This window comes from Eubalaena glacialis, chromosome 2, assembly GCF_028564815.1.
Source record: "Eubalaena glacialis isolate mEubGla1 chromosome 2, mEubGla1.1.hap2.+ XY, whole genome shotgun sequence".
Taxonomy (NCBI): domain Eukaryota; kingdom Metazoa; phylum Chordata; class Mammalia; order Artiodactyla; family Balaenidae; genus Eubalaena; species Eubalaena glacialis.
The window spans coordinates 35,805,381-35,820,477 of NC_083717.1; the positions used below are offsets into that span (position 1 = coordinate 35,805,381).

At 43.9% G+C, this 15,097-nt stretch overlaps 1 protein-coding gene across 1 annotated transcript in view; it reads right to left on the bottom strand.

The window, feature by feature from the left end:
- Window positions 1–15,097, bottom strand: part of ADAMTSL3 (ADAMTS like 3) — a 374,428-nt gene that overhangs the window by 30,930 nt on the left and 328,401 nt on the right. The window contains exon 24 of the mRNA XM_061179848.1: window positions 485–667. Within this exon, the coding sequence (XP_061035831.1) occupies window positions 485–667 (183 nt within the window). The remainder of the gene's footprint in view (window positions 1–484; window positions 668–15,097) is intronic.

The window sequence follows — 15,097 nt, forward strand, 5'->3', positions numbered from 1 at the left end:
GATAAAGGCAGTGAGCAGTATGAGGGCAATGAGCACTTTTCCTGGGTAAGCAATATGAATGGAAGCCACACTTCCAGGGAAGCAGCGTGGGGTGTGTGTGTGGAGGGGGGTTTGGAACACAGGGCAGGAAACCATGTTGCCTAGAACAGAGTTTAGTGCTAGCTTACAGTGGAGGTCAGGGAAAAGAATTAAGCAGATGTAAAGGCAGAATATGAAGGATCTTGATTCGGGGCAGAAAGTTTATATCCCAATGTCGGTTCTTAGGCAGAGAAGGAGCAGCAAGAAAGTCACAGCCTTCTAAGAGAAGAACTGGTAAGACAGAGTATTAGATTTAGTGCTCGTTTGTAAGTGGGCAGTGGCAGCAATAGTTAAAACCATTTAATGTCCACTTGTTTACTCCTCGACCCCAGAATCAACAAAACCAGGTCCTACTTTGTACATATTATAGGAAGCACTTGAAGGACAACAGGAATTTGACGCTTACCCAGCAAGTGGAGGATGGATGATGCCATCGCCTTTCCAAGAGCATTGGTGGCTGTACAGATGTAGGTTCCTTCACTTTCAAGGGAAACATTCTGCAACAACAGGGATCCATTGAAAAGCAAGGAAATATTGTCACTCAGAGATCCTCCTTTCTTCAACCAAGTTATATTAGGTTGAGGGACACCTTTGGAAGAAAAACAAATATGACAAAGACAAATTCCTTTAAGAATAGGGCCACAGGACCATATGCAAATACCATTTAGCATTTTGACCACAGGTCAGGAAATGGGTTTAATCACATATAATAAGAAAAACGGCTCCTTCTATTTCTATAGCTCCTCTATGGCAGGTGGGGAATGCTGCTGAAGCAAAGGGCTTTGGTCTACTGAGCACCAGGTTGGTTTATGTATATAAGTCAAGGAATAGGAGCCAAAGAGGGTGGGCTTGCTCTGTATTGGGAAGGGAGAGAAATTTTGAAGTTGAGTGGGGGTAACGGGAGAGTGGTTGGAACAGAGGAGCTGATCAAGCCAGATGAATGTGGAGGCAGAGACACAGAGAGGAATTCCTAGCAGTGGGTTGTCACAAAGAAGCCTTTTGGAAACAAAAATATCGAATATGGATGTTTAAGTTGTTCGCTGTGCAAAAGGCAATGCAACGTTCCTCCCTTCAGGCAGAATACAAAATCTTTAGGGAAGTAGATTTTGTTCATCCATGCTTTTGTGAAAGAGGATAATTTCAGGGAACAAAAAGAAGTGTTGCATTTTAAGTTTGGGTCAACGTAGGGGTGAGCAGACTGTAAGCGACATCTCTGGACACAGAGAGAAGCGTGAGGAACTGAAGGAATTTCTTCCCCCACATCTTGAGAAGTCTTGCCAGTTTACTGGGCTGTGGGACGTGAAACTAAGAGGAATCTCATTTCGTTCTTAAGAGCTGGGGCAGCCTCCGGTGATCCAGCAGGGTTACTGGTTTTGAGGATGTCCTTTCTTCCTGCAATGCTCTGGCTAGAGAGGCTATGGCAGACATGGCAAGGCTTTCTGACAAGAAAGAGATGTCATCGCTCTAGTCATGACATCTGCAATGCACCTTACAAGGGGCAAAACACATGCTCCATGAACACTGAGACACTTTGATTCTCACGGTTATTCCCAACTCCTGGGAAGCAGTCATTGTTAGCTCTGTCTTACAGCTGAGGAAGCTGGTCAAGTCAAAACTAGCTCAGAACCTAAATACACAGAGCAGTGCTAATCACAAGTGCATATATATAGTTTTGTAGTTTCTTCTACAAATATAAACACATGGAGAGGTTAAACTTTCCTAAGGTCAACAGCTAGTAAGCACTGGATCTGAGATCCACACCCACGCAGTTTACTCCAGAACTTACCTTTTAACCACAATGTAGGTAGGTCTTGCATATTTCTTGATAGATTTATTCCTAGGCATCTTATACTTTTTATGGCCATAGTAAGCAGGCTCTTTTAAAATATATTTTAGAGTTGTTTATTCCTGACAATTAGGAAAGCAACGAACACTCGTGTCTTTATCTTGTATCTAATCATCTTACTAAAGTTTATTATTTTGAATAGTTTTCAAATGATTTTGTTGTTTTTTTACAGGTAAACAATCACATCACTTACATGTAATGACAATTTTATCTCTTTTTTCCTATATTTATACCTATAATTTCTATTAACTATTGCACTGTATTAGCTAATGTCTCTAGAACAATGCTGAATCATGTTACACCAGGCAAATTTGTCGTTTCCAGCTTTAAAGGGAACATTACTAATGTTTCATCCTTAAGCATGTTGTTTGCTTTTGTTTTCTGTTAGCTGTTGTCAAATCAAAGAAATTTCCTTCTGTTTCTAACGTGGAAATTTCTAAACCTTTGAGCTAATATTTAGTTTATTTTAATTGGCTTTTTAAAAAATTAAAGTGTTTAAAGTTATTAATTTTCCTTTGAGTACAGCTTGGACAATATATCTTATATTTTGAGATGAAATAAACCATTACCATTATTTCACTCATTCAAAAATGTTTACAAAGTGCTTATTATATGTGAGACTTTATGCTGGTGCTAAGGATATGTGAACTAAGTTTCCTTACGAAACTTGATTTTAGAAGCCTTAATTTTGTGGTCCTCTAGGATCTTAAGATGGAAGATTGTCAACAAATGGGGTAGGCTTAACATGTCTGATTCTCGAGTGCCTTCTCCAAGCTCCCTGAGAAGTCCCAGCCTTAATTTTTAAATTTTAATTCCCTCCTTTGGAGGGAAACAGATGATTGCAATAAAAGGACATGAGGGCTTATGATAAACGTAAACACTGGATGCCACTGGCACGTAAAAGCTGTATTTAATGCAGACTGGAGAGAGGGGAAAGATTCCCACATGAAGGAACATCTAAGCTAATACTTTAGGACAAGTAGAAACACGTCAGGTGAAGGGGGTGGATGTGGCGGTGAGACTGTTTTAGGTAGAGGGAACAGCGTGCAAAAAGGCACAGACACGAAGGAAAATATAGTGCATTTGGGGAATCATAAATTGATTTTTTATGACTGGAGCTTAAAGTACATGGAGTAGGAGTGAGGAGAGATGACTACAGAGGTCAGCAAGTACCCATAAAATGAAAATTTATTATCCACAGTAAGGAGTTTGGTGGCATTTATCCTAAAGGAAATAGGAAATAGATTCATTCTTTTAAGCAGTGGTTAAAACTATCAGATTGCTGCTTCAGAAACATCATTCTGGATGTGAGGTAAAACGGGGACGAGGGAGGCAAGGGTCAGTAGGACCACTTAGGTGGTTACGGAAGCAATTGAGGTGAGACGCAAAGGGTGCTGAAACAATGGTGGGAGCAAGGGATCTGGAGAGAATAGATTCACTTAGTAAATATTAAAGAAGAAAAATCAGTAGGATTTGGTGACTGATGTTCTACGCGGGAGTGAAGGAGAAAAAGGATTTAAGGATGACATGCAGATAGAGGGTGGTGCCATTCATTGAAACAGGGAAAATAAGAGGAAGAGCAGACCTGCATGATAAATTCTTATAAGCATGTTGCGGCCTGAGAGGCAGGCGTCGAATTTAACACATACTCCTAGGAGCCTGCGGGAACACTCCGGGGACGAGGACCGGTGGGCGCCATTGTCATGCTCTCCCTCTGCTGTGCTCCAGAGCTTCAGAATCTCCCAGAAGAGAGCTTTTACACAAGTCTGCCCTGATTTTTGTGGCTGCCACCTGCGGATGCCTCTGGCTCGCCCGGCTCTGGAGGACAGGGGAGCCTGTGTTCCTGGTCCCTTGAGACCGTAATAATTGGTGTCACCCAGAAAAGAGCTCATATTCCTATCTGGCACCCTGATTTCTGTGATTGCTGTCAGGGGACACCTCTGTATCACGTGGCTCTGGTGGCCAATGGGGCTTATACGTGTGGGTCCCACAGGACTGTGACCAATGGAGAAAGAGTTCTTAAACAGCTACCACCCCCCAGGGCACAGCAAGAGGCCACAGACGCAGGTGCTCCTTCTTTCTGTGAAGGAGGCCTATTAGCTAAGCATCATGACTGCGCCCGAGGGGCAGGCTTCTGATTAAACATGCATCTTGGGGCTGACTGTGATCCCTCCCAGAGACCTCTGAGGGTGGGAGCTGTCTTCATGCTCACCCTCTGCCATGCTCCGGGGTGCCAGTGTTTCCTGCAGGCAAGCTTTATGTGCATCCAGTGCCCTGGTTTTTACCTCTGGTATCCTGTTTTTTTATTTTTTATTTTATATTGGAGTATAGTTGACTCACGATGTTGTGATAGTTTCGGGTGTACAGCAAAGTGATTCAGTTATACATACACGTGTATCTATTCTTTTTCAAATTCTTCTCCCATTTAGGTTATTAAAGAATACTGAGCAGAATTCCCTGCGCTATACAGTAGGTCCTTGTGGGTTGTCCGTTTAAAATATAGCAGTGTGTACCTGTCAATCCCAAACTCCCAATCTATCCCTCCCCCGAACCACGCTTTCCCCAGGCTAACCATAAGTTCATTCTCTAAGTCTGTGACTGTGTTTCTGTTTTGTAAGTCAGTTCATTTGTATCTGGTACCCTGGTTTTCGGGACTGCCACCCAAGGGATGTTCCTTGATCTGGTGGCTCTGGTGGCCAGGGGTGGAAGGGGTGGGTGTAGGGTTAGGGGTGGGGTGGAGGGGTGGGAGGGTAGGGAGGAGGCAGGGGGTGGTGGCTTGCATTCCTGGGTCCCACAGGACTGTGCCAATCAGAGAGGTAGTTCTTGGCAGGCTACCACCGCCAGGGCACTGCACAGACAACGGACTGAAACACACCCCCAGTCTTTCTATGAAGGAGGTCTCTTTGCTTGTCCTGGAGCTTTGGCCTGAGGGGCTGGCTTCAGGTCTGGCTCACATTTAGTGGCTTATGGAGCTGCTTTCAAGGAATGTAGGCTGTAGAATGTAGCGCCCCTTGGCGCTCTCCCTCCGCCTCGCGCCAGCTCACAACTATCACCCAGAAAAGGAAGTTATACACTCATTTGGAGCCCTGATTTCGGCAGCTGCCACCCAGGGGACCCCTCCAAATCTTCTGACGCTCGTGGGCATCAGGGATTACACGTACAGTCCCACAGGACTGTATATATCTGCATACTTAAAGGAAAAACTGATCCTGAGTGTCTAGCTTGCAGTCAGCCTGAATCTAGGTTCTGAGAGCCTCCCGTCTGAGACACTGACAGGTCTTAGCACATCCTCAACTATGAGGAGTTATTAAATACATACAGTAAGTCCCCTACATACAAACCTTCAAGTTGCGAACTTTCAAAGATGCAAACGTGCGTTCGCGTGTTCAATCACATAAGTTAGTTCACGTGTCTAGAGAACATTGACACATTGCATGCATCTTCTACAAGTGGTTGTGCTTTTGTGTACTCTACTGTACAGTACTGTATAGAGGACAGCAGTACAGTATCTTTATTTCAAGCCCAGGATGTCTGGAAGCAAGCGTAAAAGCAGCAGTGATATAGCTGGTACTTTTCAAGGTAATGTACTGTAAGATTAAAAATGTTTTCTTTACTTTTTGTGTTCGTTTTTTATGTATTATTTGTGTGAAAAGTATTATAAACCTATTACAGTACAGTACTATATAGCCGATTGTCTTAGTTGGGTACGTAGGCTAACTCTGTTGGACTTGCCAACAAATTAAACTTACGAACGCGCTCTTGGAACGGAACTCGTTCATATGCAGGGGACTTACTGTAGTAGGTTGCTTGGACAAGCACAAAGGTTAGAGAGACAACCAGGAGCTAAAGCAGAGCTCAATGACAATGTTCATCTTCATGAGGCTACTCCTTCAAAACTGAGTAAGCTTGTTGCTTCATCTCTATAGAAGCCAACACAGAGACATAGAGTGGTTGAATGGATGAAAAAACAAGACCCATCCACATGCTGCCTACAAGAGACTCCCTTTAGATGTAAGGATACACACAGACTGAAAGTGAAGGGATGCAAAAAGATATCCCATGCAACTAGAAGTTAATTTCACGAGGAAACCTGGAAAATCACACAGATGTGGAGATTGAAAAACATGCTACTGAACAACCAATGGATCATCTTGCTTTTCTAGATTTTCTTGGGGACATAGCACATACACTACCTAAGATTGACCTTGGTGATATAGTGGATGCTCTCGTGTGCTTCTTGAGTGCTAGTTCAATGCCATTTTTACTGCCTAACTTCAGCATTCTGACTCAGAGCTCTAATAAGCAGAAATTCCTCCTGGCCCCATCTAGATAGATCCCAACCAACATCTCTGCTCCCAGTGCTGACTATACTTGGTATCTCTTTTACACACTTTATTTTTATTTCAAAGGGTAACATTAGGAAGAGCAAATCAGGTCTGCCTCTTTTCTGCCTAAAGACCACAGAAGTAAATCTGCGGTTTCCTGAAAGCCTCAGACCATACTGCTCAAAAATGTCAAGAGTAAAGATGAGAGACTAGGTTAAATTCCTCTTGGGATTCCTTTCAGCTGAAAGATATGTGTGAGATAAATTCATCCGTTCATCCATCCACCCACCTGTCACTTTATATATTTATTCAACTCACTTTTATTATGTACCTCCTATGACCAGCACTCTTCTTGAGCATTATTACTGCATTAATCTCTCACCTCTCCAGTAGATCATGAGGATAGCGCCTGGCAAAGGGTAGACAAATGAATATTTGCTGAATGCATAAATGAGTGAACTGGGGAACAGACCTACTAGAAGAAAATTATATCCCAAAGATACGTCAGCATGACTTCCTGGTTATTCACCCCAGTGTTCTCTTCCAAATGGCAAAGATAAAATGCTGACTCTATTATTAAAAATCTTCGTTAAGTTCAGATGCTATTATTTTGGAATCTGTGGTAATTTACAAAAGGGCGGTATTAGCTGGGAGGAAAATAACCTCCGTAAATATTTTGAGACGAAAAATGTGAAACATTTCAGAAATCCCTTCAAACACTTAACTGGCCTCTGTATATGTGAATTTAAATTGTTATTTATTAATTAAAGGGATTCCTTTAAGACCTCTGCTAAGTCATTCTCTCTTGAGTAACTGAACATTTTTTAAAGCAACACTAAGTTTGAAAATATTTTACAATTTAAGGATATTCAGATTTATCTCCTCCAACTAGTCCCAATTAAGGGGAGTTTTCTCAAATTATAAAACCTCTTACAGTGAGAGACCCTGAAGCACTTCACACGTATTGGCTTATTCATTATGCCTTTATCATAAGAAGCATGCAAGCAACAGTGCTGTGAATTCTAAATTGAAAAGAGGTGCACTAAAGCCCTTCAGCGAGGTAAAACAAGCCACGCGGGGTCCTCGGGGAAGAGCACTCCAGGCAGAGAGAACAGCTCACGCTTCAGCCCTGAAGCAGGGTTCTTACCATGGCGTCCCTGAACCTCATGTAGGTCCACAGACGGAATTCAGGGGTTTGTGACCTTTCCACTTACTCCAGCTGAGATTTAGCATTTCTATCAACTATGAACATAAGCAACAAACCAAGGTAGCAGTACCATGGACGCTGCAGCCAATGGAAATCACAGATATTTTCATATCACATTATAATTCTTACAGATATCTCACAATATCTTTTATACCATCACTACTTCAAAACTATGGTATTTATTGGACGAATGTTAGCTTTTCAATTGAATGCATTAGTAAAGAAACACATATATTATTAGATCGCATACTTGCTTTATTAATATTGTGATATCTGTATTTTGATTATAATTGGTTTTCTTTATAATATATAGTCTGCATCTGAAAACATTGTTCTGAGAAGCAGTCCCCTAGGCTTCATCAGACTCGACTTCAGGGCATGCTTCTCTTATTTTGGAAAAAGATAAAAGAACACTGTGGCTGCAGGGATGTGAGCAAGGCCAGAGAAATGGCAGGTCGGGTGCAGGCTCAGATGACAGAGAGCCTTATAGGTCATTGTAAGGCTCTGGTTTTTACTCTAAAGGCTTTGAAGAGTTGTGTGTTCTGACTCTTGATTTTAAAGGGTTACTTTGACTGCTACGTTGAGAGTAGATTGTAGGGGGCAAGGGCAGAGAGGGAGACCAGCGGGGAGGCTGTGATTACAATCCAGCCTAGAGATGATGGTGGGTTGGAGCAGCTTGGTAACAACTGAAGTGGTGAGAAATGTTCAGATTCTGGATATATTTTGAAGGTGGATATATTTTGAAGGATTTCTCTGGGGAATGGGGGATTGATGGATAGAGGGCTATGTCAGAGAGAAATGCAGGTCAAAAATGATGTCAAGATTTTAGGCTCACGCAACTGAAATAAAGGCACTGCCATTCTCTGAGACTCAGAGAAAAAATCCATGAAGAAGCAATTTTGGGAGCAAAACTCAGGCATTCAGTTTTGGATAAGTTAGGTTTGAAACATCTGATATTCACTGGGAGATGCTGAACAGGCACTTGGATCTGTTCACCTAGAGCTTAGAGGAAAGGTCTGGGCTGGAAATACAAATCTAGGAGTTGTCAGCATACAGATGACATTTGAATCCTTGAGCATGAATGAGATTGATGAGGGAGTGAGTACAGCTAGAGAGCAGAAAATGTCTGAGGACTAGTCCTGAGGTACCCTGACTTAGAGATCAGAGATGTGAGGCAAAGCCAGCGGAGGAGGCTGAAAAGGAACAGGTGATATGGTGGGCGTAGAACCGGGAGTGTGGCTTCCCAGAAGCTAAGAAGAAAATATTTCACGAAGGAGGGAATAGCAACTGTCAAATGCAATCACTGTCAAAGGGCCAAGTAAAAGGTCTGAGGATTGACCAATGAATTGGCAATGCACAGACTTACATGGTGGGCCTGTTGGTAACCTTGACGACAGCTCTGAAGGTTGAGTGGTGCGGATAAACTTGGCTGGAGTGAGCTCACGAGAGGATGAGGGGAGATGAAATTGGAGACTGTACAAACTACTCTTGAGGCGTTTTGCTATGATGGAAATCGAGGAATGAGGCAGTAGCTGGAGGGGGGAGTGGAGTCAAGGTCAGCCTATCTAACGGTGGCTTCACTCACCTGGAATTTGCAAAATCTTCCTAACTGTTCTCCCTGCTCCTACACTGGCCTTCCTTTCACTCTTTGATTCCCTACAGTCTATTTTCAACATGGTAGCCAGAGTGTTTCTCCTAAAACGTAGGTCAGATCATGTCATTCCTCCAATGGCTTCCATCTCATTCAGAATAAAAAACAAAGTGCTTATGATGGCTTATATGGCGCTACGTGATCTGCCTCTATCATCTCAAAAAAAACGGAAAAAAAAAAAGTGCTGAGAGCCAGAGAGACAGATTCTTGATGAAATCATTTATGTTCCTGAATCCAGATGTGTCCAAAGTTAGCTGCACCCTAGGACTTTTCAGTTTCCAGAGCCAGTAACTTCTCTATTTTTCTTAAGCCAGTTCGAGGTGGTTCTCTCACCCTTGTAACTATGGGCGTCTGGACTAAAAACGTAGGTATGAAAACAACCCAGATGGCCAAATGGCCACAGCAGCACGCACTTCTGGGAACAAACTGGCATCATCGTGTTCCAAAAGAAAATGTCAGAGATAAGTTTGCAATGAAGAGGGTGAGACCAAGCAGAATATGGCCCGACCTCTTCCTCCTCACTCTACACAACTAACCTGGCCAAGTTCATCAGCTTTTAAGAACACAGTGATAATTCCTATGCTGACAACGCCCACATCTGCCTGTCCAACCTGAACCTCTCCCTCGAGTTCAACACCAACAGCTCCTGGACGTCTGCCATCCGCGAGTCCCAAAGGTGCCTCAAACGCAGTAAGTCCCACAGCAAATTCATTCTCCCTCTCCTCTTACCTCCCCGTAGGCTTCTTCCGCATCATCATTTCAGCACCACATCTATCCAGCCTCCCCACCTCGGAGCCTCAGAGCCACGCTCGGATCTCGCCTCTGCATCCTCCATGTTTCATTTGCCACCAAGTTAGAAAAAAATCACTTCTAACTTAGGATGTTCCTGGATCATCTCCTCTTCTCCATTCTCATGGTCAGTGCTGTGGCTCAGGGCCAGAGTTCCTGCCTTAGTTACTGAAACAACCTCTTAGCTGGATTCCCTACTTGCCAACAATTTTTTTTTTTTAATTTTTATTGGTGTATAGTCGATTTACAATGTTCTGTTAGTTTCAGGTGTACAGCAAAGTGAAACAGTTATACATATATGTATATCCACTCTTCTTTAGATTCTTTTCCCAAATAGGTCATTATAGAGTATTGAGTACCTCCTAGACCAGTGGTGGGAATGTAAATTGGGACAACCGTTATGGAGAACAGTATGGAGGTTCCTTAAAAAACTAATTACAGAACTACTGTATGATCCAGCAATCCCACTCCTGGGCCAACAATTCTTCATGCAAAGTCAGAGGGAGCAAAGTGCTGGGCCCTGACTGCCTTCAGAAGCTTGTGGCCCTGGCATTGTCAGTTCCACATCACTTAGCTCCAGCCACACTCCTAGCCTCACCTTCCAGCCCTCCTGCCCGGTCTCTCCTTCCACAGACCTCACACTGTAGCCAATTCCGTGTCCTGCAGCAAGCCTGCCCTTGCATGCCAGCTGTCCTCACTCATGCTCTTCACTCTGGAATGTTCCTACCTTTTCATCTTCATGGGCCTGGTCACACCTCCTGGGACCTCCCACACTGAGCTGCTTGTCTACTCCTCCCAGTTCCTACAGTGTTTTATTCGTGCGCACACTATCGCATTGACCACGTTATGTCATGGTCAGTATCACGTCTTTCTGGGAGCTCCTTGCTGTCAGCTGAGCAGGTAGGAGGTGCTCAGTAAGAGTGTGTCGAATTGAAAGTGTTCAGGCTCTTTTTGACAACAGCCATTCTCACTGGTGTGAGGTGATACCTCATTGTAGTTTTGATCTGCATTTCTCTAATAATTAGTGATGTTGAGTAAAATTGGGTAATTTGTAGAGATGTGGATGGACCTGGAGTCTGTCATACAGGGTGAAGTCAGTCAGAAAGAGAAAAACAAATATCGTATATTAACGCATATATGTGGAATCTAGAAAAATGGTACCGATGAACCTATGTGTAGGGCAGGAATAGAGATGCAGACATAGAGAATGGACATGCGGACACGAAGGGGGAAGTGGAGGGGGAGATGAATTAGGAGATTAGGATTGACATATTTACACTACTACCATGTGTAAAACAGATAGCTAGTGGGAACCTGCTATATAGCACAGGGAGCTCAGCTTGGTGCTCTGTGATGACCTAGATGGGTGGGATGGGGGCGGCTGTGGGAGGGAGGTCCAAGAGGGAGGGGATAGATGTATACATATAGCTGATTCACTTCGGTGTACAGCAGAAACTAACACAACATTGTAAAGCAATTATACTCCAATAATAATAATTTTAAAAAAAGCGTTCAAGGCTCTTGTTATGGACTGGATGTTCATGCTTCATTCCTCCCACCTCCACCACCAAATTCATCTGTTGAAGCCCTAACCGCCCATAGGATGGCATTTGGAAATGGGGCTTTGGGAAGGTAATGAGCTTTAGATGAGTTCATGAGGGTGCATCTCCCATGATGGGATGAGTACCCTTATAAAAAAACAAAAGGAAGATACTGGAGATCTCTCTCTCTTTCCATCATGTGAGGAAACAATGAGAAGATGGCTGTCTCTAAGCCAGGAGGAGTTCTCACCAGACACTGAGCCTTCAGGCACCTTGACCTTGGACTTCCCAGCCTCCAACACTGGGAGAAATAAATGTCTGTTGTTTTAGCCACCCAGTCTATGGTATTTTGGTATAACAGCCTAAGCTAAGGCAGCTGTAGAGGAGGACTTGACTTTGGGGTTGTTGCTTGTCATGGGGCTCACCCCAAGGTCCTCAAGGCCTTAGGAAACAGATTCTGCTGCATTCACACCCCTGGCTGGCTGAGACCCTAAGGGAAGGACGTCACCTTAGAGCATCTAGCGGGGCACAGTCTCAATTCCTGCAGTGCCGTCCTGCTCTGGCCGCACCAGCTCGGAGTGACCAGGCTCCTCTGGCTACCCAGGGCTCCTGACAACCTCCAGAGCCTCTCCGCAGTTCAGCCGACCCGAAGTCTGAGCTGCAGGTGATTCCACGAGGGGAATGAGCTCCCGTTTCAGGGTGCTCCCTGAAGACACCCCACCTCAGTCGTTCTGAAACGCAGAGCAGGGGCTGGTGAGGATGGTGGTGTGAACGCTGTGCTCAGGAATTCTGCGGTTCATCTCAGCAGAACTTACCGTTCAGCAGAAATTTTTTAAAAAGGGGAAATCGCCCAGCATGATTTTTTTGGAGTCCATTTTGGTCACTAGTTATTCTGATTCTCTATGACTTCCTAGTTGCTTTCAGTCTCCCGTGCCTGTGCTTACATCACTTGGTGTAGGAGACGACACATCTGCCACTCAGACTGTCCCCCCACCAACAATCGCCTCCACCTTTACGCAGACAAGAATCCACCCATCCACTGAATGCTCTGGAAGTGCCTACTATGTGCCCGCACTCCTCTAGGTGCTGGGGTCCTAGCTTTGCTGGCATGCTGAACATCAGCTTCTCCCACCGTTAGGCTTTCAGCAGAGTACAAGGAGGGTAAGACTCCTCTCAGGAGTCGGCATCTTTTTTCAGCAATCTGAGGAAACAAACTCTATGGGCCTCTCACTTTGTATGAGGCCTCAGGCAACCATCAGTCAGTGAGTTTCCTCTGGGCTGAGACATGCAGATTGACCTCAGGAACCCCAGAGCAGTGTCTTACACACAGCAGGCATGTTGAAATAAATTGAATGGAACAAACTACAGGTCGGAGGAATTGTTCTGATCTACAGTATATAACTCTGGTTTTCTTTTTTCTTTCTTTCTTTTTTTTTTAAGCTTTAGAGCTCTTTCATTTCATTTTTTAAAAAATATTTATTTTTTAAAATTTATTTATTTTTATTTTTTGGCCGCATGGGGTCTTAGCTGCAGTGCCCAGTCTCTTCGTGGCGGCACACAGGCTTCTCTCTAGCTGAGGCGTACGGGCTCAGTAGTTGTGGCACACGGGCTTAGCTGCCCCGCGGCACGTGAGATCTTAGTTCCCCGACCAGGGATCGAACCCGTGTCCCCTGCATCGGAAGGTGGATTCTTAACCACTGGACCACCAGGGAAGTCCCTCTGGTTGTCTTTTAAAAAGGGTGATGCTTCTCCTTCAGAATATCTTGCAAGGTTTAGATGGGTGCATTTGTAGGCAGGGGCTGCGTAAGAGGGAGAGAAGAATCTAGAGTTCCTATGGCGATCCCAGGAGGTTAGGGGTGAGGACAGGAAGGCTGAGGGTGAAGGAGAACAGGGAGAAGAAGGGCTGAGTCATGACATGCCTTTGCCATGATCCCTGCATCTTCGGCCTGGCTTGAAAACCTCACCAAGTGCTTGGTATTAATGGATGTCCTCCTATGAGCAGAAACCAGTCAAGGAAGTGAGTTTTTCATCCTTGGTTGATGGAGGGCAAAAGAGAGACCATACCAGGTCGGTGCAAGAGAGAGTGAGAAGCAGAAGGTCCGGGGCAGTGTAAGCCCCCAAGAACTATCCAAAGTCACTTCCAGAGGGCTTTGGAATCTCCAAACCCTTCTGGAACTGACAGGGGTCAGAGACAATTTAAACCTAAACCTCCACATGGCAAGGGTATGATACTGAGTTTACACAGATAGTAATGTTCTACACAGATAAGGAATTTCAGAAAACAAAACTAAACTTGGCAACTTTTTAGATGTAAAGGGGGAGACAAAGGTCTCCAGTGCTGAGGAAAGGAGCTGACCCTGCAACTCAACACCTAGAGCATCACTGCACCTGTGAATGTTTTCAAAGAACTGCAGAGGCCAGAGGAAACTCAGATGGAATTCTTTATGGTCTTTCAAACCTACAAATGTTTGCTCTGTTGAAACAGCCATAAAATGTCAGAAATAGTTTAAACTTATTTATCTAACCTCAAAGACAGGCTATTTCCCCCAAGACTTAACAGCTCTGAAACATTCAACGTTCTGTTTCCACAATGCTGAAATCGTTTTTGAAAGGCAAATGTTATAGAAAAAAAGTTCAGATCTGGAGGGGCTGTGAAAAACATGTGTTGCAAAAAGTCTGCACCTCTGGGGTGTCTTTAAAATAGTCACTGTTTAAAGACAAATTTCCTTCACCCTTGAAGGGCTCATGAAATAGTCTATACTATAAAATCCTTGGCCTCTTCAGACGGCTCTAAAATGCTAGATTTTTCTGTCAATGTATCACATATATTACACTTGTATGTTTTGTTCATTGGTTTGTTTCCTCCAGCTACTCAACACTCATACTGTATTTTTTCCACAGATGAAAACTGAACATTTAAGCTACCATTAGTCACCTCCAGGGAATGGGAAGAAATGATGTTGCCAGTTTATAAGATTAGAGGCAAACTGAACACAGTGTAGGCAAAGCACAAAGGGAGTCATTACTAATCGATGAAACAAATGAACAAGAGTTCACGGTTTCAGTGTCAACGAGAATATCTCAAAGCTACTAGCACAAAAGGTACATACCCTTCTTGACTGGCGGGTCAATCTTCACAATGCAGTACATTTTGCAAGGCATTTTCCTCTTTTGAGTTCACTGCATACCCTTTTGTTCTTTTGGCAATAGATATGTAACTATGTTTTTTGGATATAAAGGATTATCCTTCAATGAGGCCATATCCAGAACTTCCTCCAAATATAAGGCTCTGGCTTTTACCATTCACAGAATTCTCTTGAATAGCTATGGAAGTACTTCCTCTTTAGTAGAATTATGTTAACAGATTGGCATAATCAGGTCCCCAAGTAATCTGATCTGAGGACCTTAGAAACAATCTGGGTCATAGCATCGATCCCCAATTCCATAATCAAGAGTTTTTCCTCAAAGGTTTTCAAAACGTGTTTATTTTGCCATAGAGGAAGGGTGCCAGCAAGTCCTCTTCCTGGTGTGGTCATCCCTGACCCCTCAGCAACCCTGGACTCCTGCTTTGCTTGGGACTGAGCAGTTCTCTTTAACTCCAACAGTCGTATCTTACAAGCACTACACAGTTCAATGTTGGATAGTGTCCTCTGGGGTCCC